The sequence below is a fragment of the Sciurus vulgaris genome (assembly GCF_902686455.1).
Source record: "Sciurus vulgaris genome assembly, chromosome: 12".
NCBI classification, from domain to species: Eukaryota; Metazoa; Chordata; class Mammalia; order Rodentia; family Sciuridae; genus Sciurus; species Sciurus vulgaris.
In genome coordinates, this window is record NC_136473.1 from 85,697,805 (window position 1) to 85,724,167 (window position 26,363).

Genomic DNA, 26,363 nt, shown 5'->3' on the forward strand with positions numbered 1-26,363 from the left:
CAGGGTGGAGGGTAGGAAAGAAAAGTAGTAGCTTCTTTATTATTAATAATGTATATTCATCTCATTAATATATTAAATGATATTTTCATCTTGCTAGTATAGGGGAAATGAAGAGAAAGTTAACATCTGCTTTTCTCTCTAAAGCCATTAAAGAAAATGACTCTTCTACATAATACTTGGGTATTTTAAAATGTAACAGGACTTCCTTATGGACAGGAGTGTAGGCTTGTCTCACCCTAAGCCTCCCAATTAGTCACAATACAAATAATATATAATAATAGAATAGACTCTGAAAATGGAAAAGAAGGTCAACTTGTAGGACTGGAAGAACAACTGAGCATCAGGGATTTTACCACCCCCAGCCCAATGCAAGAAAATGCCCTTGTCTTGGTGTTGCTGGACCCAGTCAGCAATGGAAGCAACAGAGGGCAGCCCAGATAGGCTCATTCCTCCTCTAGGTTGAAACAGGGTCTTGCCTACAATACAAAATGAGCTCAGAAGACCTGGCATGGGGAATTAAACAGAGCTCTGCTGATTAAATAAACAGATAAATAGATAAATAAAAGCAAGCAACAAGAGAAAGAGCTCACCTCCTCTGCAGTTGAGACTCCCCTTCCCTACCCAGACACCTGGCAAAGGGGATTGTGCCACAACAATTGCCAGGTATGTGATGTTGTGTTTTCCTTCCTTGGTAGGTTTCTGAAGCTTCCCACCTCCATCAAGGCCTGGGGGACCTCAGCTAAGGGGATTATGCCCCAGGAAGCACCCTCCTTGAAACATGCTTTCCATGCCACTGAGGCTGGGAGAAGCCCATCCCAAGCACATGCCAGCCAAGGAGCCCTCCTCATGCCCATGAATCTGAAAATCCCCTCTCTCACTGAGGGAACACCTTCTGATCACTCAGGGATCATCAGCAGAGACTAGTGGGAGCCCTGATGGAACAAGATACACTAAGAATATCAAATAACACTGCAAAGACTGATCAATTAATCACTTGACCCATAGTCCACACAAGTAGACCAGGACCTGTTTTCCAAACATTAAAAGGTGACTGCCTGCTAAATTCAAAAATTCAAGTAAGATTCTAAATTTCCTAACATAATATCTAAAATGTCTGGAATAGAACTAAACATAACCTATTATTGAAGGAATCAGGAAAACCACAACTTACAGGAAAAAAAGAAAATTAACTGATGCCAATGCTGAAATGATCCATTGTAGAATTACTGATAAGAATTTTATAGCAAGCATCATCAAAGTGACTCAATAAGGAATTAAAAATCTCTTGAGCACGAAGAAATACAGAAAATATCAGTGAAGAAATAGATAGTATTAAAAGAACAAAATGGAAAATATAAAATAAAAAAATAAAATAGAAAAAAAAAGCACAACTTCCTGGGTAGGTTAATAATAGGAGGCAATGAAAAAGGAAAGAATCAGTGAATTTGATGACCTAATCCAAACAACAGAGATAAAATATATGGGGGAAAAAATGAAAAGCCTCAGAAATCTATGGGAAAAAAGGCCTCCAAATTTGTATGAACAGATTCCTAAAAGTGAAATAAAAAGAGAATGGAGTGAATAGCAGTCAAAGGAAAGTTGGCTAAAAATTTCCCCAATTTGGCAAAAGACATAATTTCACAGAATTGAAAAGCTGAGTGCTATGGTTTGCATAAATGTCCCCCAAACACCTGTGTCACCAGCCTATGGTCCTATTTGGAGGATAGTGGAAACTTTACAGGACCAACTAGAAGATAAGCAATTGGGAGCACACCCTTGAAGCAGGCATTGGGACTTCAGTCTCTCCTCTTTGGTTCTTCGTTTGCTTCCCAGACACCATCGATGGGAAACCTCAGCCACACACTTCCTGCCATAATGGACTGCCTAATACCAGGTCCAAGGTAACAATGCCAAGTGATCATGGACCAAATCTCTAAAACATGAGCCAAAATAAACCTTTTCTTTCATTAAGTTCATTTTTTACTAACCCACTGAGTAAATCCCAAGTAGAATAAGCTCAAATAAATAAACATCAATGTACTTTAGAAGTAAATTTCTGAAAACTAAGAACAAAAGAGAAAAAAAATGTTAATGACAAAAGAAGTAGCCAGAAAGAAATGATGTATCATCTATAGGAAACACAAGTTCCAATGACAGAGGATTTCTCACCAGAAAAATTCTGGGGTGCAGAATGAAGTACTGTACATTTTTCAAATTCTAAAAGACAAGAAGAGTCAACAATGAATTTCATATTTAACTAAACTATCCTTCAAGAATGAATGGGCAGGCTGGGGTTGTGGCTCAGTGGTAGAGCGCCTGCCTAGCATGTGTGAGGTACTGGGTTCAATCCTCAGCACCACATATAAATAAATAAACAAAATAAAAGTTCATCCACAACTAAAACAAATTAAAAAGAAAAGAATGAATGGGCAATAAAAAATATCCTCAGACTCAGGAGAATTAAAAGAAATTATCACTAACACACCTACCATCAAAGATTGACTAACAGAATATTTTTAAACAAAAAGAAAATGAAAAAAGAAGAATCTTAATGGCATGAGAAGAAAGAAAAAACAATGGGGAGAAAAAAATAGAGGTAAAAATGTAAGTTTTCTAAACCATGGAATGATTAAAATAAAAATTATGATATTTTGGATAATACATGGGTCAAAGAAGAAGTCTCAAAGAAAATTTTAAAAGTACACAGAACCAAATTAAAGTGAAAGCGTGGCATGTGAAAATATGTGGGATGCTAAAGCAGTATTGAGTTAAATTTATACTGCTAAATGCTTATAATAAAAACTAAAAGCAAAATAAGCCTGAAGCAAACTGAAAGAAGGAAATAATAAGGAATAAAAGTCAATGAAATTGAAAATAGGATAACAGTAAAAAAAGAAGACAATGAAACAATAAGCCTTTAAAAATAAAAATCAATGAAATTAATTAGTCTATAAAAAAGATGGACAGAGAGAGAAAATATAGACCATCAAAATCAGGAATGAATTAAATCACTACAGATCCCACAGTTACTACAAGATGATAAGGCAACACTGTGAACCACATTATACCATCAATTTGACAAAAACCCAGCAATATAGAGAATCTGATTGACATGATCACCCAGCATGATCTAGTTGACAAATACAGAACACTCCACCCAACAATAGCAGAGCACCTGCTATGGGGATTCTTTATCTTCACCAGGAAGTATCTCAGGCTTAAGGCCCATTGTTACAAGCTAGATGGGAGTCAAAAAGATCAAAGACTACTATCTCTCCAACACTAACAAAGGAATATGTAGAAACTGAATTAAAAACACCACATTATTTGCAATTTCTCCAAAGAAAGTGAAGTACTTAGGTATAAACTTAACAAAAAATGCTTAGGGTCGATATGTGGAAAATTACTCAAGAGTAAAAAGAACAGTCCAGTTAGAAAATGGGCCAAAGACATTGAGAGACTTGTTGTTGCAAAAGGTAAACAGATGAAATAAGCACAGGAAAAGTTGTTCAACGTTACTCATTATTATAGAGGCACAAATTAAAATCACAATGACATATCACTACCTACCTGTTAGGATGGCTTAAACTTAAAAACAAAACAAAACAAAACAAAACAATAACCAAATGCTAGTGAGGATGTGAATAAATCGAATCACTCATACATTGATGATGGAAATGAAAAATGGGTCACTGGGAAAACTGGGTAAACTATACATGGGATACATGGAATTCCCTGTTCTATTTCTTATAACTTCATGTAACTCTACTGTTATCATTTAAAGGGTTTAATTTAAAAACCCATATTCAAACATATTTTTATATATATACACATATGCATATATTTACAGTTATATGTATATAGCATATATACATACTATATATATACACTATAGTTTTAACTATATATATAGTTATAAATATGGCAGTATATATATAGTTGGGTATGTGTGTATATATATAGTATATACATATATATTAAGTATACATATACTTAAGTATACTTAAGTATATTGTGTATATATTAAGTACACATATATTAAGTATACAAGTAAATTAAGTATATGTATACTTCATATATATATATACTTAGTGTATATATATATATATATATATATAAAATATATATTAAGTAGGAGAATACCCTTAAAGGATCCAGGTTTGTATCCCCAGTCTGCCAGTTTCAGCTATTATGTCAAATTGAAAGTCATGGAATGAAACATGAAATTCACATTCGTGAAAAAAAATTTGTTTTCTCCTTACTTTAGGTGACACTAGATTTTCCAGTCTTCACTGTGGTAAAATGTGGTTGTATGACTAAATATTGAGCAATGAAATGTGGGTAGAAGAGATACTCATTGCTTGTGGGACTCAGCTTGTAAAACCTCCAGGTTTCGTACTCTACTTCCATTCCTTCTCCTGCAATTTGCAGCAAAAGGGGATGAGAAATTCAGAAGTTGCATTTGAAGGCAGAGGGAAAAAAAGAGAGGAACCTATGACTCTGAATCACCATTGGAAGACAACTGATGGTAGGAAGCCATATTTTGAGTTCACATGAGTGAAAATAAACCATCTCACTAAGCCACAAAGATTGATGGTCATCAGAATCTCTTAATTCATGTAATCATTTTTGGCAGCCCTTCAGAAATCAAGTCCAACACACTTTTCTGGCTTATTCTACTGCCTGTCCTGTTTGGATCTGCAGACCCTTTCCCTTTTACCTTATCAGGTAATATTAACCATAGCCTCTGCTGTGGTAAAACCCCTCTCTATAATCCTAAACCTAATATTTAAGAAACTGTTTATAGTACCCCCTACCTTGTTCTAAAAAAGATTTAACTAACAATAAATGCATACACTATACCAAAATCAAATAACTTAGAAAGAAACAGGAAAAAAGGGAGACAACATTATGAAACAGAAATAGGAAATTGAGATATTCCCAGGGGTGAGATAAATATATAAATATATTCCAGAAAGACATATATGTCTCTACAGAGACATTTTTAGACATCTGGAAATGTCATCTTTATTTGTAGCAGCCTATCTGATTGGGAAATATTATGCATTGCAAGATTTATTTCATGTTTGTCATTTATCAAATTTTCTTTGCATGTCTTTAAAATTTAAGGTAAAAGGTACGCAAGCTTAAAGTTTTGCAAGGAAAATACCATTTATCCTGATATTGACACTAGAGTAGTTTTCTTCTACGTGTTCTCATAAAGAGGACCGTGAATAAGCAAATGAACATCTTCTACAGCAATCTTACACAAACACTACCACAATTCAAAGAAGATCATTAATCTTCAAAGCTGAAATATTAAAAGAAAATCTCAAGTGTGAATAGTCACCCATTTTCTCTTATCCCTTACTACTTTAAAAAAAAAAAAAAAATCCCCAATAAAAACTAAAATAGTTTCCTGAAGTGTCTCTCACTTAACCTATTGAGAAAAAATAAGGTACAAATCTAAATTTAACTTATCTTCTCACTGATATCTATGGAATCATGGGTAAATTGCTGCTCATTAGCAAGTTGGGGATTGTATCAAAAATTCTGAAAGTTTTCAGAACATGAAGCAGACCCAAACAAAATTGTTCATTAGAAACCTCTGGGTTTTAGAGTAAGAATAAAGAAAGATAGAGCAAAAATTTTAAATTGATGTATGAAATGACTTTAGCTATAGACTAGTTACTATTACTTAAAACTAGACAATTGATCTCAATATAAATATAAATAAGTACAATAACTTTGTTAGCAAATTTGAATAATACATAAAATTTAACATGAAAATTAATAACAAAATATACCAGTGCTTATGCTTTTCAAGATAATTTGTGATATACTGAAATTCCCAGTAAATGCATAAAAATAGTTACCCTTTTATACACCACTTCTGTCCCTATTAATATTTCCTTCTGCTTAGGGGAATGATGAGTTGTGAGCCAAGATTCTTTTCAAGCCCACAAGGGGGACCCTTTGTACCATGGCAACAGAGTTCACGTAGCATAGGTCTTACTGTCACTGCACCACTTGGTCAAATCCATAGTTTGCCATAAAGTGCAGAAAGTCATTTCCTGTCTCCTTGGCCTCACCTGTGAATCCAGGCTGACAGACACAAACATAGCCCGAGGCTTCAAGGTAGCTGAAGGAAGAAGGCAGCCCAGTAATATGACCATATTGCTTCTCTGAGGACAGCTCTACACATTCCCCATCAGACTGGCAGGGGTTACTATTGCATTCGTTGATGTCCGTCTCACACTGGGCACCTGTGTATCCTGCAGGATGAAAGTTCAGAGAAGCTGCTGAGTCAAAGCTCTTAAATCATAGAGCATATGCCTGAAAAGAGGCTGACCACTGTGCTGGCGCCAATTAGCAAGTTGCCAGTGCTCAAAGAGCTAGCCAGGGAATCTGGTAAGAGGAGATTTACATGGAAATAAAGATCAATAGCAATGAAATCACTTGCAAAATTTTGGCCAATATTTTTTTAAAAGATTTGATTAATAAAGCCTGAAATAAAATGGAACTTTAGGATAACCTTGATTTAACCTGAACATTAAACAAAATGAATAAAGTACCATTTACTTGAATTCAACATTCTAACTGATGTATTTTTATCAAGAAAAAATGAAAAATTTTTATAGAGAATAACTGCAAAATCAGAAGTATACACATAACCAAACCTAAATTATTCTTTTATAACTCAAAGTAAGGGTAAACAGTTATTTCCTAATATTCAGTGAGATAGAAAAGTAAATTACACACACACACACAATTTATATACATAGTTCTATTGTGTGGGTATGTATGTTTTAACATAACTCGAATTGTACTATATTCTGCAACTTGTTTTTTTCATTTGCTTGCACAAACTATGTTAGTAAGACAGATCAAACACATAGTTTTAAACTACTTTCAAGTATTCCAAAATGAGAATGTGCCATAATCATTCCTTTATTGTTTTTAATGCAATTTTTACTATTATAATTTTTTATGAATATCGTTGCATGTGACTGCTTGTGTAAGTAAAACCCTAAGGTTTAGGCCTAGAAGCAGAAATTCTAGGTCATAAGCTGTGTACAATTTGATTTAAGTAGAGATTGACAAATGCCTCTAGAGTAGTTGTACCATTCACCTGTTGCCAGCCAGCAAGTAGATGGATGCATATAGGGCTCCAAACCCTTGTAAACATTAGTTATCAACAAATAGAAAATTTTTCATCAGTAAGTTGGATAAAAAATAATATTTTACTTTAGTTTACATTATCCTCAGTTACTATTGAATTTATCATTTTTTGGTTCTTTATTGATTCAAATAACATTTTTTATCTTTTTCCCATTTTTTTAGCCTGGTTTTCCTACTTGTTTTGTTATGAAAATTTAATGGAATGCTAATATAATGCGGATGGATAATAAAATAACATCAGTTCTTTTGCAAGATGGCAAGCGGATGTATAAAGTTCTTAAAGGAGCATAATTAAGCCTACCACACAAGTGACTTCACAGTTACCTAAGAGCATCTACAATGGCACTTAAGTCTGCTGAGAAATATGATTTTAAAACAAAATTTGTAATTCAAAATTAGAAGATTTGTAAGTCATAGTATTTTATAACTTTAAAATCATATGTCTTCCCATTTCACATAAAATTCAAAATCCTTACTACAACCTAAGAATGCACCTATTACCTGATTCCCTTTCCATTTCAATATTCCTATCTCATCCCACTATTCCCCTTCCTCCCATAGAATGTCTTCCACCCTGTGACCTTCATAACCCTGTTCTCTCTAGAAAATTCTTTTCCAAGCCTTTGCTTGGCCAACTCATACCCAGCTTTCAGACCTTGTCTTGTATTACTTTCTCAAAATAACTTTCCCTCATGGACAAATCTAAATGAGTTCCTCTTGTTTTTTCTCATATCACCCATTCCTTTTCTTTTGTTGCTCCTTTAATAATCTTTAGTTACATATTCGTTTGTACGTATAGCTGCCTCCCTTGGCCAACTAAAAGCTCCACCAAAACAGGGACTGGGCTTATTTTATTTATTACTCCAGTACTGAGCAAGATGTAAACAGTAGATTTCAACCAATGCCTGAACAAGCATAAAACAGTACCAATTAGTGGCTGAAAATAACAATTTAGATTATTATAGTACATAAACCAGAGAAGGACTATTATTAAGCAAATAACGAGAAGATAATATGATTGTTCATTTTGTAACTTTAGTAAAAACCTGAATGGAGTCATACGTCAAATAATAACCACAACATAAATTCTATTGTTCAATGGTATAATGTATTTGTTACATGTGACATTGGGAGCCCTTCTCAACCATTTGAAGAAGAAAGAGAGTTGAAAAAAAGAAACTAAAAGAACCTGTGAGATCAAGATCTCACGCTCCCTTATGGTGATGCCCTGCTAAAGAGGCCTCAGAGTCCTTTAATATTGAATGTCTACGTTTGGAATAATTTTATTTCATACTGAAGGATATACAAATATTCAGTAAATGATAGTTTTCACAGCAAATTTTTATGAACTGTTACTTGTTGTACTGCAGTGTACTTACTTTGGACTATTTTTAATTTCCTTTTCTTTCTAAGACTCAAGACCCATACGTAGGCCAAGTTAGGAAGTAATTTAGAATCATCATAAATCCTTTTCTGCTTTTCTGGTTCATGCCTTATCTCATTCCCAACTTGAACATTCAGAATGTCCTGATTTATTGTTTTGCCATGCCTGTCCCCACCACCAAGGTCCTGAGGGGATTTTACCTGCTATTCTATTTAACCACAGATATAAATACACTCTTTCAGTCAAGACTACGTTCAATAGTTTAAACAAGTTTTTCTATAGAACTCTGCACAAAGAAACAATATGATACCAAATCAAGGCCCTAGGGTTCCTATATTAGGTTTGTTTGATTTTTTAACACATCCCATCATATCCGGGTATCAAGAAAACTTCTCAGGTTAGCGTTTAAGGCGACTGACACTTCTTATAATGAATTGCTTTTGAAATGAGGACTCTACACAATTATCATGGTGGATTCTTGCCATTGCAGTCTGTGGCAGTGGAATGATCTTCTGTTCTTTAGTTTGTGGTACTAAATCTTTTCTCTATACACAGTAGTGAGAAGAGGGTACAAAGATGTTCTGAATTTTCTATCTAGTCAAAACCACCATCCATGCAAGTGACCTAAGAGAAACTCTGAGGCCCATCTGTCCTAAATCTGTCCGTCATTTCGTCTCCTGCATGACTTCCTGACCACCCAGCCCCTCATCTTCACCTCACCGCTGCTCTCTGTTCTGGGAAACAGATTTACCTCTGTTGAAACTCCTGCACAGTCTGCTTACTAGATTTCCTGCCTGCAGTTTTATTTCCTTCGATCAACTTCACTAGGCTGCCAAAGGGCTCTTTTTAAATTACCAGGTCAGATTATGTAACTTCCCTGCCCCACAATTTGCAAGTGGCTTTGTCATCTGGCTACAACCCTGTTCCCAGCTGGCTCTCTACCGCCAGCCCTCCCTAATCCAGCATTTTTGAACTGTCACTCAAAGTTCCACAATTGGATATGTTCTTTCCTGTGTGTGCCTGACACTCTTTCATATTTCTTTCCTTCTTTCTTTTCTTTTATTTTTCCTTAAGTAAGTAATGGGCCTCTAGCTGCTAGCCATAGGACCTAGAACGTCAACCTAATTTTGTTATCTAGTTAACATTTATTGTGTGCTACTGTGGTACAGGCTCAGACAGGGGCTTTATATACATCACTGGATTTCTCTCCAAAACAACCCTATGAGATGAATATTATTATCAACACCTCTGTTTTTCTAAAATGAGGAAACTGAGGCTCAGATTAGTTAAGTAATTTGTCCAAAGTCACATGGTTATTGAATAAATTTCTGGCACATGTTCAGTCGTCTTTCAATTTTTCTGAAATGGTAACTTTTTGATCAATCCATCCCTGTACTTCCTCTCCTTTTATTACCTTTTACATAATTTACAATAGCTCCTTAATGTACCAAAAATTATACTACACACATTTTTGCACACAGTTTTGCCACTAGGATTAAACTTCCTGGAAGAAGAACTATTTCTTTTTGATTCCCAGATATTGATATACGTGTGCACGTGTGCACACACATGCATACTGGATTGTGTGTATGTATATATGTATACAAACATATGCTAGATTATGTGTGTGTGTGTGTGTGTGTGTGTGTGTGTGTGTGTGTGTGTAAATCCATGTGGCTTAAATGACTGAATCCATGAATGAATGGAATGTACACAGGTTGGGTTTTTCCCCCCAATCCTTTTTTATTTTCTCGAGACAGTCTGGCTAAGTTACTGAGACTGGCCTTGAACTTACGATCCTTCTGCCTCAGCCTTTCAAGTTGCTGGGAGAACAGGTATGTACCACCACACATGGCTTAGGTTGGCTTTTAAGGCAGATGTTCTACCTGCTGTGCTCTGTAGTAGAAAAGAAGACATCTCTCATATAGTTCCCATCTTGTGGTATAAATGTTGGCATATAGTCAGAGTGATCCTTTCTGAGTGGTTAATACATGCTAGGCTGTTTTTATGGTTTTACTCTTCAGAACAGTACTATAAGCGAAAGTATTCTCCCTCTCTTGCAGATGAGGAACTTGAGGATTAAGAGGCAGCTCATTTGGGTTTACTCAATTAATGGGAGACTTGTCCTATTCCCTTACTATCTACTTCACACTTTGCTTCTGGACAGATACTGTTCCTAAGTGTTGGTTGATGACAAGAATGTGGGACAACATACATTGAGAAGTCAAGTCGATGACTGAAGGAGAGCAAATATTCACTATTCATTATCTGGCAATGGGAAGACGTAATATACATAGATTCCCAAGCCACAGAAGATTTCCAAACTTATGCTTTCAGTTTATCTTTAACCTACAAAATATAGTTACCCAAAGATGTCAAATGCTCCTTAGACCTTGGGATAGCTTTCCACCAGAAGTTACTACTGATTGGGATTGACTTCAGTCTGTGTTTCCTTCCCAGCCACAGGGTTATCCTCTCTGTAGAGGATTGAATGGGGACAATAAATTGAACGGAGACAGGGAGATAGGTGATCAATAAGCTTATATAATTAGACCTTGAATAATTGTCCACTGATAATTCTCTTTCCCCTATGGATCAAGAAAGGAAAGGAGATGCCATAACTTTTATTTCTATCAATGAGATCCTAGTAACAATTACATGAAATACATAAAACAAGTTACTTGCCAAAATTAATATCAATATTTTAGGCAGTTGTGTAACTCAAATATTACATACTGTTTTCTACCCTTTACATGTAATCGTTAGTTACAGTTTTACCTATTTAACTTCCATTCTTGTTGCCTTTATAAATGCTAGGAGATTACTCATTTCTGGAAAATTCCTTCTACACCTATGGACACCATCATTATGACGTTGACAAACTCAATGCATTATACAACAAGCTTCTAGCGTTTTAACATTGTTTGACAGCTTCCTATATATTCCTGATGTCTAAAAGAACATCCTAAAGGAAAAGAAATCATCTTTTAGAGAAACTTTGTCCATGAAAACCATGCCGAATTTAATCTTTCCATTGATTTTTTCCCCTCTGCTTCTTCTAGTGGGTTCTAATCATTGGACAACCTGGTCACCTACTTTGGACAATGTGTAGTATAGCAGTTAAGTATGTATGAGCCACAGGGGATACAACTACAAGAAAAAATTCACTTATGACATTTAACAACAACAATTTTTAGTTTCATTTCATAATCATTTTTCCATGTTAAGAAAAAAAACAAACTGGCGGAAGGTATTTTGTCACTTACCAGGCCAGCAGTGACAAATGTAATTGTCAACACTGTCCTCACAGGTAGCATTATGGTGACAAGGTTTTGACCAACAAAGAGGCATCAAGGTCTCACAGTGTGTCCCTGTGAATCCACTACCTGTACAGTTGCAGCTATATCTGGAGAGTAAATGAAATTTTCATGTCATTTCTTAGTCATACTGAAATCAAATATCTTTATCCTGTCTTTTCATTTTTTTCATCAACCTGAGACCCATGACACAGTCTTAATACTTATCTCAAGGATAGCTATCAATTACAAAGCAGTTACAGTCCTGTTCAGGATGGCTATGAGAACACAAAGATGTTTTTAAAACCCTATTATTTTGGTGAATATATTTGAAACACCTCTGTCTTATTCTCCTTTTGAGTCTCATTTACTTTGAAATTAGATTTGGGATAACATGTCTTATTACTAGCTAAAGGAAAACTGAATTCTGTGTGAATCTTCTAACTTCCATGCCCTTTAGATTTCTTCATGTAACATGGGGACATAAGTGCTCATCTTACCTTCCACTGAGTTGTTGATAGATCAAACAAGATTATTTTAAGTGCAATGCTTTTAAAAATTGTTGTGTCGTATGCATACAATCTCACATTCACATTTTAAATAATTCCTAGCCTAGTTTTTACATCTTCCCTATTTATGACAGGTCTAATTCCAGGAACTGAAAAGTTGGTACTTTTCCTTAGCATAAGCAATTTCAAACTATAACAAGAGTGACTTGAAAGATCCTCCCTTGGGAACAAAACGAACTTCAATGAATGCATGTTTTAGTAAAATCTGAAAATACTACAAATTTTTAACATGTAAAGTATAACATAATCTGAAATCTTTAAGCTGAGGGTATAAGATCTTCAAATTGACCAGAGTGGTACAATGGTTCTTGGTTTCTCTAAGCCAATCACCCAGTTGTAGCAGCAGACATACCTGTTTTCTCCATCCACGCAAAGTCCTCCATGGAGACATGGCTGACTTGCACACTCATCAAAGTTGAGCTCACAGTGATCCCCTAGGAACCCAGGGGCACAGTCACAGTAATAAGCCCCCAACACATCCTGACAAGTTGCACCATTTAGACAGGGCTGGGACCAACATTCATCAATTTCCAATTCACAGTTCACACCTTTGAAAAAATGAGCACAGAAAAACAGAAAAGTTTTAGCAAAGTGAAAATATTTTAGTTCTCTGACAATGCTTTATTTACTAAAGCACTTGTCAAATGTTATGTTACCCAAAATAATTTTCTTCCTTAACCCTAACTGATATTAACTTTGGTGTGCTTGTGGGAAGTTGCACTCAGCAGAGCAGCTGTTACTTACAAATTATTGCATATAACAGCTTGTGGGATTTTAGTCTGTGGAAACAAGTCATTTTTAGAACAAAATTATTGTCAACTGCACTTTTGTGGGAAGCCTAAATTGGACTGGTCAATGTTTTTTCATTATTTTCAAAAAGTGTAGTTAGGCACTATCTAGAAGAGTGGATGAAAGCTGAGACTTCAAAATCAGGAAGCTTTGGTTGAAATCAGCACAGTCAATCATTAGCTGTAGGACATTGGGCAAGTTTCTAAGCCCATATTTCAGTTGCCTCATTTGAAAAATGGGAAAAATCTTTGTAATCACACCACAGGATTATTATTATAATTAGATATATTCTTAAGTGTTCATAACAATAACTGGCACATACTAAGTATTGGCTAGAGGGAAATAAAAACTTGTTCTGTCAACAAAAAAATCTATCCTACAAATATGTAATAATTTGCTTAAGTGTTCCTTTTTTATAGATATTTTAAAATTTTTCCTACTACTTTATTATTGTAGAATAAAACTTTTAAATGTAAAATCAGATGGTGACTACTCAATGTAATTAATAGTATCATGAGAACCTGTTCATTTCAAGGTAATGTTACAAGAAAATAAATCTGTATTTATCTCCTCTCCCAAATAGTAGGTGATTCCTTGCTAAACAGTAAGTTTAAAACAAAAGTAGAAGCCATACTGAGGTAAAAAACCTGTCTTACTAAATCTTTCAACTGGTATTTGATATATACAATAATCAAATTCACTCACAGGCTGTAAAAGACACAAAAGGAGGAATACTCACATTACTCATCTTTATTTCTATGCCTATAAACCAGGATAATAAATTTTGTATTGAAAGGTTATTGAGGGATTCTTAAATAGCTCAGAAGACATTAGTAGTTCAATTGGCTTTGCCCTTTTTCCTTAAAAGAAATTGCAGTAGGATGTTCTCTCACTATCTATCATTTACAGCTGTTACTAGATTCTACCACCAGCCAAGTTGAAGAGGACGCCCACATATTACATTTGATTGTTTGTTTTCAGAAGAAAGAGAGCTTAAAAATTAAATTTATTTCAGTAAAAATTGAAACTTGTGCCATAGCCTTTGGGGCCATTCTCATTTGCCGTGACCTTACTGACCCTCAGCATCTCTCACTGGTCTCGCTACTACTGCTTTCTCTCTTTGAAATCACTCTCTGTACTTCTGTAGAGTATAGTATACTTCTATAGAAAGTCAAAACTGAGGATCTCAATGTCTGCTTAAATTTTTTATATAGCTCCCCTCCCAGCATCTCCAGAATAAGGCACAATTGCCTTGTAATGTAGTAGAAACTTCTAAAAGAGGAGAACTAGCTGGTGTCACCCACTGCCTTGTGCTGGCAGCTCCCCTGTCTCTTATGGCTCTTGCTGATCACAGAGGCCCCCTGACTTGTGATGCCCAATTCCTGTTCCCTACTTCCCAAAACCAGCCCAATTAGTTTCCAAAGATCGAGTTTGAGTGTGACATGGTCTGGAAACTCTACTTAACTCCTTCTATCTGCCAATGATACCCCTCCACTATACTCTCAAAATTCTCTATGATATAAATGTTTATTCTCTATTGTACTACAATTGCTTATTTGTACATTTTGTCTACAAGTGTTAAGCACTTTGAAGTCAATCTTCATTCTTTAACACCAGTATCTGCAGCATTTATCACATATTCTTAAACATAGAAAATGCTCATTGAATTTTGAATGAAAAAATGAGTACCACAGCAAGGGAATAATGGTTCCAGGAAACCATTTCTCCTGGAAGACAAGCTGATATGCCAGGACAGAGCTTCTCAATGCCTCTGCAAACCTGGACCCACTCTAAATCAAAAAGCATGAGGTCAAATTTACAGCTTTGTCAAACATTGCTTCTGAACGATTGTGTCCTAAACGTCTGATAAGCATTTAGACATTTTTGTCCTTCACTATGTGTCTTTGGGCAATTAGAGATTGATGTTAACATTCTGTGCCACAAGCTAGTGCATGTTATACGCTATCAGTCTGGAGCAGGTCTTGTCCCTGATGCTGTCCTCATCACTCATGACAGTGGCAGAGTGTGTAGCACAGCAACATGGCATTGATAACCACTGTGCACCTTTCTCATTATCTGCAGAACCCACGCCTTGGGAATAATTGAACTCTGCCTTTGAGTTATCTTCCTAAATTTCAGATTCTAACCAATATATTTGCTAGTCCGAGAGGCCTCTATGCATATTATTTTTCTTTTGAATAAGAATTGTGCTTGGTGTTTCTGGGTTCTTTACATATATCAATTATATCAGTATTGGTACAAGTCTGTGACACAAATATTAGGGCAAAGAGGAAATGCAGCATTCAGTTTCCATTGCAGACATAGATAGGCAGTAAATTTCCTCCTATATAATATCGTAGAACACAAGAAAAGGCTGAATGACTTCATTCTCTGATTCATAAGGTTAAATAATCATAACAAATACCAAGATGTTATGGAAAATTAAGACAAGTTTTTCCTCTAATAACATCTTTGTGCTTTTAGCCAATAAGATGTCTGACTTGTGTCTTTTTAAACATCTTTCCTATTAATAACAAAAATAAACAAAATGCTTTCTTAAAAATCATTCATTTAAAGCTGACTTTGTAAGCTCAGAATTCTCTTGCTGTTGAATTTTGTCACTTCTAATATTTCTCATTTTTAACACCTCTAAAACTAGAATGGACTTTAGAGTCAACAGGGTCTTAATCGTATTATATGTTAGTTGTGTCATTTTTCTTTCTTAGTGATATATGAAACCTAGGTGACATCACTAATGTATCAAATCTGATGAAGTAAGAAAATTTATTTCCAATCAAAGTGAATCAAGGACCTAGGCATTAAACCACAGACCCTGCTTCTAGAAGAAGATGTAAGCCCAGTTTTCCATCATGTCAGTCTAGAAACCGATTTCCTCAATAAGACTCCTACAGCACAGGAAGTAAAATCAAGAATCAATAAATGGGGTGATATCAAACTCAAAAGCCTCTTCACAGCAAAGGAAACAATTAAGAACACAAAGAGAGAATCTACAGAATGGGAGAAAAATATCTGTCACCATAAAACCAAATAACCAGATCACTAAATGGGCAAAGGAACTGAATAGGCACTTGGCAAAAGAAGATATATGATTGGTCAACAAATAAATGAAAAAAACGTTCAACATCTCTAGCAATTGGAGAAATGCAAATTAAAACCACACTGAGATTTCATCTCACTCCAGTCAGAATGGCAATTATCAAGAATACCAGTAACAATAAATGTTGATGATGATCTGGGGGGAAAGGTACATTCATACATTGCTGGTGGGAATACAATTTGGTGCAACCACTATGGAAAGCAGTATGGAGATTCCTCAAGAAACTTGGAATGGAACCCCCATTTGATTCAGTTATCCCACTCCTCGATACATACCAAAGGAATTAAAAACAGCATATTATAGTGATGCAGCCACATCAATGTTTACAGTGGCTCAATTTATAATAGCTAAGCTGTGGAACCAACATAGACGTCCTTCAACAGATGAATGGATAAAGAAAATATGGTGTATATACACAGTAGAATATTATTCAGCCATAAAGAAGAATGAAATTATGGCATTTTCCAGCAAATGGATGGAACTGAACACTATCATGCTAAGTGAAATAAGCCAATCCCCAAAAAACAAAGGCCGAATATTCTTTCTGATATGTGGATGGGATGCAGACACATAGTAAGTGGGGAGAAGGAAGAATAGAAATTCTTTGGATTAGATAAAGGGGAATGAAGGGAAGACAGGGGGTATGGGAAAAGGAAAGACAGCTAGAATGAATCAGATTAACTTTCCTACGTTCACCTATGCATACGTGACCAAACTCCGCATCACAAACAATCACAAGAATGGGATCCTAATTAGAATAAGTTATACTCCGTGTATGTATAACATGTCAAAATACACTCTACTGTCACGTATGTCTAAAAAGAACAAGTAAAAAACAATAAAATAATAGAGGAGTTACTTTATACAATCAGTATCTACACAATCTGAATAAATGATAAAGTTCTATAATATAAAGAAGAAAATTGATTTATTGTCATACTTAAAAGTATTAATACTTTACCACTTCATCATTATTTTGCATATCTATTTTTATTGTATTGTTATTGCAACTAATGAGATCCTTTTTTTTTTTCTACAACTTTTGTTTTCACTGAGAGACAAAACTGGAACAACTTCTGGTTTCAATATTAAACATTCTTTGGTGGTTTTCCTAGTCTTGTCATGTCATGTCTTTTGGCATATTCCTTTTATCATCAAAAGTTGAGGGGTGTTCTTGACTTCTTCGACCCCATCTTTCCAAAATATCCATGGAGGCTGAAACTAGTTCTGGAAAGGAAAAGAATTAATGCCTCCCCTTCATCAACCCCGGGGCAGAGCATAGGGAGGGAATTCTCTGACCTCCTTCTATCTAATGGAACCTTCTGGACTATAGCTGTCTATTTGGAGAACTGTTTCTCCTGTCACCTGTGAATGCATTCTTTAGTCCTCCCCAACCATTTTTCTCTAAATTCATGTATATGCCATTCCTCCACTTTACTCCCATCACAAATGTCATATCATGTTGTGAGATGTCATTTGATTGAAATGATTGTTTTTCTAAGACAACGGGTATGACTTTCCCAATCTACTGACTATATTTTATATGTATGTGTGTATACATGTGTGTATACACATACATATGTGTATATACATGTGTATATATGTGTGTACACATGTGTGAATATATGTATGTGTGTTTTATGTGTGTGTAGACTTTTTATAATTTTAGGAAGATAACAAAATATATATATAAAGTACATGTCAAGTTTAAGAAGTCAAAGTATAATAAGTCAGAGTCTCTAAGATGCTGTTTGAAAAAAACACTATTTTTATGAATGATCTAAATCCTTTTTAATTTTCTAGGTTTCTTGAGAAGATTACAGGAAAATTACAATATTTTCATTTCATGTTGAGGATGCCAGTGTTCAATGCCTGTAATACTTGTCTTCTTCCAAACTCCTCCGTCTTTCCACTGCATCTATTCTTCATATCACTATATATTTCTCAGCCCTAATCACCTCCTTGCACCTTGCTCTGGTAGTTAGAATATCAACATTCAAATTTTGTGGGGATGCAAGCATTCAGACCATAGCGACCCTTTCCAAAACATTTCTGCAGTTCTTCTCCTCTAATAGTCAATATGTTATTTAAACAGTAATAATACCAACAATAATTAATGCAGCCACAGGATAAAAGTTTCACTTTTCTGTCCTGAAAAATGTGATTTTGTTCAACTCATAGGCCAGTTTTTCTATGAAGTATTTCCTGACTCCAAGCAACATTACTGCCTTTTTCTTTGTGCTTTCTCAGCACAGTTCTTAGGTAGACTGTAATTTTTGTTTACATGCCTGCTTCCTGAATAAACTGTGAACAGTGTGTCAAGATATGTTTCATCTTCGTCATCTTTATGTCTCCAGGGTCTGGAACAATGATCAGAGAATTGCAGGAATAAATATTTGCTGAGTAAACAACTTTGCTTATTTTGTGAATTCATTCCACAAACATTTTTTGAGAGCCCTGACTTCATTTCTTCATAAAAACTATTTCAAAAGGTTCTAGTTCTGAATATATATTTATTTTCTTTACATGGCACCTCAAAAATGATCAATTTCATAATTAAGATCATATACAAAAGCAAGCATTTTCCTTTGTAAAATAATGGTTTTTATCTTTCCCACATTATTTTTCATGACTGTTAAATTATCCAGATGATTTTCCATGGAAGCCTTCAAATGATTTAATTAATTAAAACATATTTAGAAAGGATGGAACTTCAAGCCCAGATTCAAATCTCAACATTGAATGGAATTCAAATTATGTTTCTAATAAGTGCAATTATAATGTCCGCATCAGTTAGCTACATTTTACCTTTTAGACTTATGTATCAGAATGGATGTGGACTTATTGGAGAAGGTTTAAGAAAAATGTGATATATTACTAAAAGAAAAAAAAAAGTCCTGATAAAAAATTTTAAATGAATAAGAATAAAATAACTTTGTTATTACTCGTAAGTTTCACTTGTGTGTATGAAAGACACTATATACTGATATGTTTGATATAAACTACTAAGAAAGACTGCATTCTTGCTATCAAAATTCTAAAGGTCATACCTGTTTTGAATAATCTATGCATGACCATCAGAGGGCAATAGAGAGCAGGCAGGGAAAGGCATGCTTTCATTTGGTTTACGTGATCCATGATCCTTCTGTGTTCATTTCCATCTCAAATCTTAAGGCTGGTATGATTATTAAAATGTGATATTTCTTTCCTTTTCTATCCCTCAAGGTAGTCCATTTGCTTGCAGTTCTCTCCATTGTACAGTGTAATTCTATCCTAACCACTCCTTTCTATCCTCAACATAACAAGCAGAATGATCTTGTTAAAATGTAAGGTAATTATTCCAGTCTCAAAACTCTCACCAAAATTCCTGTCCCACTATTTTCCCTTTTTTGTTTTGGTTTTCTCTACTGCAAGTTATCTTACTCAGCCTACTATATAGTTTATCAATTACTTTCATTTGATACCTATCTACCTCTTTTCTCTTGAATATAGGGAATTTTAAAATTTTTCATTATTCTTGTATTTTCAGAACAATAGAACATTGCCTGATCCACTGCAGGTACTTATTATATATGTATGTTGAAGAAGTTGAGGACTTAATCCAAAAATGCTTTTAAAATTCATGCTATGTGTCATAGTTCATCTTGTGCTAATATAATAAAATACCTGAGACTGGATAATTTATAAAGAATAGAAGTTTTATTTCTCATAGTTCTGGAGGCTGAGAAGTTCAAGATCTAGGCACCAGTAGGTCTGGTGTCTGGTCAGGGCCTTGTCTCTGGTTCCAAGATGGAGTCTTGAATGCTGCATCCTCCAGAAAGGAGAACTGTTCTTCTTAACATGGCAGAAGAGTGGAGGGTATGAACCCACTTCTCAAAGCCCTTTTGACTGTGGCACTCATCTGTTCATGATGGCTCTGTCTTTATGACCTCCCGCCCCACCACCATTATCCCAATACTGTGTCATTAGTGATTAAGTTTTCAACACATGAGCTTTGGAGGGAATATTCATTAACTTTTTCCTGTCTCAAGGATTTTGTGAAATAAAAGTTAAGGATATGACATGAAAATCCACATAATTGACTACATCAGTGATTTCTTAAAATGAAATTCCTGAACCAGCAACATCAGTATCACAGGGGAACTTTTAATGAAAGTACATTCATGGACCCCTATCTCAGATCAATTGAATCAAATATTGTATTTTAATAATAAGCTCACCAGGTAAGTTTCATGCAGTTAAAAATTGAGAGACATTAATCTACATTTTAATTAAATTAGAAATGGCAGTTTAACTTTTATTTCTTGCTTTCTTCCTTTCTTTCTTTTTGTATAAGAGATTGTTTTGGTCAGTTTTTTAATTACTATGACCAATAGATCTCACAAAAACAGTTTTAGAGGAGGAAAAGTTTATTTGGGGCTCACAGTTTCAGAGGTCTCAGTTCATAGATGGTCAACTCCATTGCTCTGGGCCTGAGATAAAGCAGAACATCAGGACAGGAAGAGTGTAGTGGAGGAAAATGGCCCGGGATGTGGCCACCGGGAAGCCGAGAAAGCTCTTGCTCACAGGGGCAAAACATTAATACCAAAGGCACATCACCAGTGATTCACCTCCTCTAGCCAGATACTACCTGCTTATAATTATCACCCAGTTAACCATTCAAGTGGATTAATGCACTGATTTGGTTAAGCTTCTCATAACCCAATCATTTTGTTTCTAAACTATCTTGCATTGTATCACCCATGAGTTTTGGGTGGACTTCTCATATTTAAACCAAAACAAAGACTTCAGTTTTTCCTAGCAAAAATGAGTCTGAAAATAGTCTTGCCTTGATAAATGTTAAGTGAGTCTCCTTCCCTTTGCCTTCATGTACATGGTCACTGTCCCAGGCCAGGTTCCAATACCTTACATCTGAATTGTTGTTATAACCTTCTAACTTGTCTCCATTTTTTTTTTTAAATTAAATTTGTTCTAATTGGTTGTACATGACAGTAGAATACATTTATACATTTTGATAGATCATACATAAATGGAGTACAATTTCTCATTTTTCTCATTTTTCTGATTATACATATTGTAGGATCATATAAGCCATGTAGTCATATATGTGCATGAGGTAATAATGTCTGTTTCACTCTGCTATCCTTCCTATCCCCATACCCCGTCCCCTCCCTTCACTCCTCTCTACCTAATACAAAGTTTTTTTTTTTTTAAATAAAATGAATGTTTTCATATATTTTTGTTTCTGAAATAAAGATGCATCTTTTACTCGAAAAGTCAATGTGGGTCTGTCTTATGCATGAAAAGTAAATGCAATGTGATATTTCTCTTATTTCCAAAAATATATTTTTATACCAAAGATGTATTTTATAATGGAGGAAAATTAGATTTTCCTACAGAGTTGCTTCATCATACAATCAATTGACCTTTTCTGTCCTCCACAATCCTTTTTTTCTTATATTGCAAAGCATCTAAATGGGGAAAAATACATGTTAATCAATCTGGTTAACTTTAAGGAAGACCTCAGTTACAGAATGATTCATTGCATAAACTTGAACTAAGAGCAGTCATGAGCTCAGAGCTAATGTTCTTTGCAGTAAAGAAAGTTTGCAGGTGCTTACTTTGAGCTCTGATTGGAGTTTTTGCTTATGCACAGCAGATTCTCAACAGCATCTTCAGTGGCTCTCTGTGAGCCCATTTCTGTAGTTCATGAATCACAGCTCACGAAGCACAATGGAGTGCAGAGAGGAGAATTCACACAGTGTGAACCCTCTCCATGTGCTACAGCTCTTTCCCCCCTCCTACCTTTCTGTCTTTTAAAATTTATTACCTTTTCTTGCTTTGCTGCTCAGAGGAACACAGGCTTTTTCCTGTAAGCCAAGTTCTTTATGATCACTCTAAATTTGGATGTAGCGCACAGCAGCTAGGTCATTGTAATACAGTTTCCAGGATTCATGGGGTGGTCTAGGTTGAGTCTGAGCACTCAAGTGCATCCATGCTGATTGCTTGTGCTCTTTTTCTTTCCTTCTGAACTTTGGCTTTCCCCTTGGTTCTATCGACCTTCTTTGTGATTCCAATTAATTGGCCTGCACTTGCCACAAATACAGGTAATCATGGGATGACAATGAAGTAAACAAACCTCCCTGTGTCCCTGATTGTGGAGTGCAAGAAAAGTTTCCAAATTAAGTTGGTGTGAACTTAATTTTTGTCTCCCAGCCCTAGCTGTACATGAGAATCATCAATTAAACTTAACCCTCCGGAGGTAGAGTCTGAACATCTCTGTTTCAGATCTCCCTGGGTAATTGCTAATGAGTGTTCAGGGCTGAGAGCCACTGATGAGCTACAGGAATGCAGGCTATTCTACTGTGTAGGGGATTGATGAGCAAGCCTACAATCACATTTTTGTACCTGAAAGACCTAACCAGATAAAAATAGACCTGATTCTTACTGCTTTATGAGTTTCTCATTTAAATTCTGTTTTGAAATCAAGTTTTATACATCTCACCTAAAAAAACTGAAATAACAAAATTTACTTGATTTCTTAGAAAGCAAGGGAAGAATATGGTCATATAGGAGAAAACATCATCATGTCAGTGTTTGGCAAGGAAACATCCTTATTGTGAACTTCAAGTGTTAAAGTGAGAAAAGAGCACAGACTGTTATCAGTCCCAGCAGGAAAATGATAAAACCCATAGCATAAATGCATTCACTGTAGGATGAAATGTCTTTTGATGGAATTTTACTGCATGTCACATTTGGAATACACCCTTGACATCCTTTATGCCTAAATCTAGACCATGGAAAGAATTCATTACAATCCAATTAAATTAGAATGCTAAAATTTATTTTAAAAATTTCAAGCTGTTTTTTGCAATTATAAGACTGCTTCAGAATACCTTAGGTAAATGACTAAAACATTAATTTGATCTCATATATTTTCCTTTTAATCACCATTCACAACATTGAAATAGCAGCAGGAAATAAAAGATGCTATCTTAATGAACTACAGTGATACATATATATATATATATTTTTTTTTAAGGGACAATAAGAAACAAAACAAATATCAAACCAGCCCCACAAAAAAACTTATTTCTCCATTTTGTCAAAAAATTTAAAATATTGAAAGTCAATTGCCAAAACTCTAATGAAAGAAAATGGACATGACAGCACATATAGAAACAAAGAGATTTTCATGTATGTTTTATAAACTGGCACACATGTATGAGACACTTATGAAACCAATTAATTAAGCAATAAATATATGACAGTACTTTTGTCCTCCAGGAACCAGCAGTTAAGTAGGAGGAGACAAAGGCATTTTAGATATCAATAAAACAGGATGGAATGGGGGAGATCTTTAATAGAGGTGCAGACTAGTATGGAAGTAATGACTACCACCACCAAAACAGTGTGAAAGCATTATTCCCCTGAAAGAAAATCCGGAAATGTTCCTCGAGTTGGGTAAGATTTGAACAAGGTTGAAAGTAGAGGAGAACATTAGAGTGACTTTGTGAAGTGGGAAAGGACTTTCCAGGGAGAAGGCAGCTTCTTGAATAAAAAATGAAGACAATCAATTTGAGAAAGTGGAATACTTTGGTGGAGTGGTGTGCGAAGATACACCTAATATCAGAGACAAAGTGTGGAAGGTTTTCAGTGAGAAGCTGAACCTATTCTCTATATTGTACAGAGCCTGCCTTCTCCTGGTTCTTCAGAAAGTATGGCTTAGATCCAATTTAGAAGGATTATTTCAAAGGATGTGTTCAAAACTAACTTGGAGAAGGTAAAGGCTAGATGTAGAGAATTCAGTAGGCTGTATAGCACTACTACACACAGAGAGGAAGAGGACCTGAGTCAAGGCACTGGGAACAGAATGGATGAAATCAATTTGGAAGACATCTTTGAGGTCAAAAGAGCAGATTTTGAAGAATGGCTACAGGTGAAGCTTGAGCAAATTTTATGGCAAAGAAACAACGGATATGTCCATTTTGCAAAAGAAATGTTTTCAGGATATGTAATATTAGCAAAATGATGTTGAGGAGGTGGCTCTGATGTAATTTTTTTAATTTCAATTTTTAAATTTTGATTCATAGTACACAAATGGGGCATAACTTTCATTTCTCTGGTTGTACGTGAAGTAGAGTCATGCCATTTGTTTAATCATACATGTACATAGGGTAATGATGTTTGTCTCATTCTATTATCTTTCCTTCTCCCCACCCCACCAATCATTTTCCTCTACACAATCCATCTTTCCTCCATTCTTGCCTCTCCCCGCATTATGTATCATCATCCACTTATCAGAGAAATCATTCAACATTTGGTTTTTGGGGATTGGCTTATTTCACAGAGCCTTGTATAGAGGGAAATGGGGAGTGGCAGGGGGAGGAAAGATAATAGAATGAGGTAAACATCATTACCCTATGTACGTGTATGATTACACAAATGGCATGACTCTACTTTGAACAACCAGAGAAACAAAAGTTGTACATCATTTGTGTACAATGAATCTAAATTTAAAAAATGGCTTATTTCACTTAGAAGCAGGAATCAATAAATGGGATAGATTCAAACTAAAAAGATTTTTCTCAGCAAAGGAAACAAACAATGTGAAGAGAAAGTCTATAGAGTGGGAGAAAATCTTTGCCACACACACCTCAGATAGAGCACTAATCTCCAGAATTTATAAAGAACTCAAAAACTGTACACCAAGTTTACAAATAACCCAGGCAATGAATGGACTAAGGAAAAGAGCAGAAAATTCACAAAAGAAGATCTGCAAGCAATTAACAGATATATGAAAAATTGTTCAACAACTCTAGTAATTAGAGAAATGCAAATCAAAACTACCCTAAGATTTCATCTCACTCCAATTAGAATGTCTATTATCAAGAATATAAGTAACAACAGGTGTTGGCAAGGATGTGGGGGAAAAGGTATGCTCATACATTGCTGGTGGAGTTGCAAATTGGTGCAGCCACTCTAGAAAGCAGTATGGAGATTACTAAGAAAACTTGGAATGCAACCACCATTTGACCAGCTATCCCACTCCTAGGCCTATAACCAAAGGACTTAAAAGCAGCATATTACAGTGACATAGCTACATCATTTCACAATAGCTTAATTGTGGAACCAATCTAGATGCCCTGCAACAGATGCATGGGTAAAGAAACTGTGGTTCATATACACAATGGAATATTATTCAGTCATAAAGAAGAATAAAATAATAGCATTTTCAGGTAAATGGATGGAGTTGGAGAATATCATGCTAAGTGAAATAAGCCAATCTGACACAAATTTTGAAGAATATTTTACAAATTATATCATATTGCTTAACATATAAAAAAATAGACAAAATAAAGAATAAGCATGAAAGTTGAGAGAAATCAGCAAGTTGAAAGTTTAATGTCACAGAGAGCTACAAGAGTGGCCAGAGTAAGGCAAAAGCAGCACTAAAGTGTGAGAGATGTCTCAGAAGTATGAGACAAGGAAGTACAGGAAATGGGTGAGCACAAGTTGGAACCAATGAATGTGGGAAGCATAGATGGGGTGAGCTACCCCTTTATAAGTAGATGGGAAATCCAAAGATACTGCAAGGCAAGAAACATGGTTATGGGAAGGAATTGGCACAGTAATAATTTTGTGTGATGCAGAAGGATAGAGAGGCTGAAGACTAAATGTGAAGACCATGAGCAGTATGAAATCTGGTAATGAATTGTTAACTTATTACTCTACTAATAAAATTACATCAACAGAAACTTTGTAAAGAAGAGATAAATATGAAGCATATTGTGTTCTCTTCCTGTGAGATGAAATAAGAGCTGATTGCTACTATGGATTTGTTAATCACACTTCAGCACTAGAAACCCACCAACTTGTAGCCTGATTTCCAAGCAGACTGCAAAGTCAGACTTTGGACCTTACAGGGCAGACTTGAACTGGGGTGAAAGACATATGCACTGATGGGGAAACCCAAACTGTCCTGACCTGAAAAGTTAGGCTCTGTGAAGTCCACTAATTTTAAA

At 35.3% G+C, this 26,363-nt stretch overlaps 2 protein-coding genes across 3 annotated transcripts in view; one reads left to right on the forward strand and one right to left on the reverse strand.

Annotated features, from left to right (window-relative positions):
* Positions 1–26,363, reverse strand: part of CRB1 (crumbs cell polarity complex component 1) — a 198,153-nt gene that overhangs the window by 104,611 nt on the left and 67,179 nt on the right. The window contains exons 3-5 of one of the 2 annotated variants that reach the window (XM_079107982.1): positions 12,784–12,979; positions 11,833–11,972; positions 6,093–6,275 (exon numbers count right to left, since the gene is read on the reverse strand). In XM_079107982.1, coding sequence (XP_078964108.1) covers positions 6,093–6,275; positions 11,833–11,972; positions 12,784–12,979 — 519 coding nt within the window. The remainder of the gene's footprint in view (positions 1–6,092; positions 6,276–11,832; positions 11,973–12,783; positions 12,980–26,363) is intronic. The other variant, XM_079107983.1, reaches the window with a different exon arrangement.
* Positions 1–26,363, forward strand: part of F13B (coagulation factor XIII B chain) — a 370,477-nt gene that overhangs the window by 80,207 nt on the left and 263,907 nt on the right. The window lies entirely within an intron of this gene.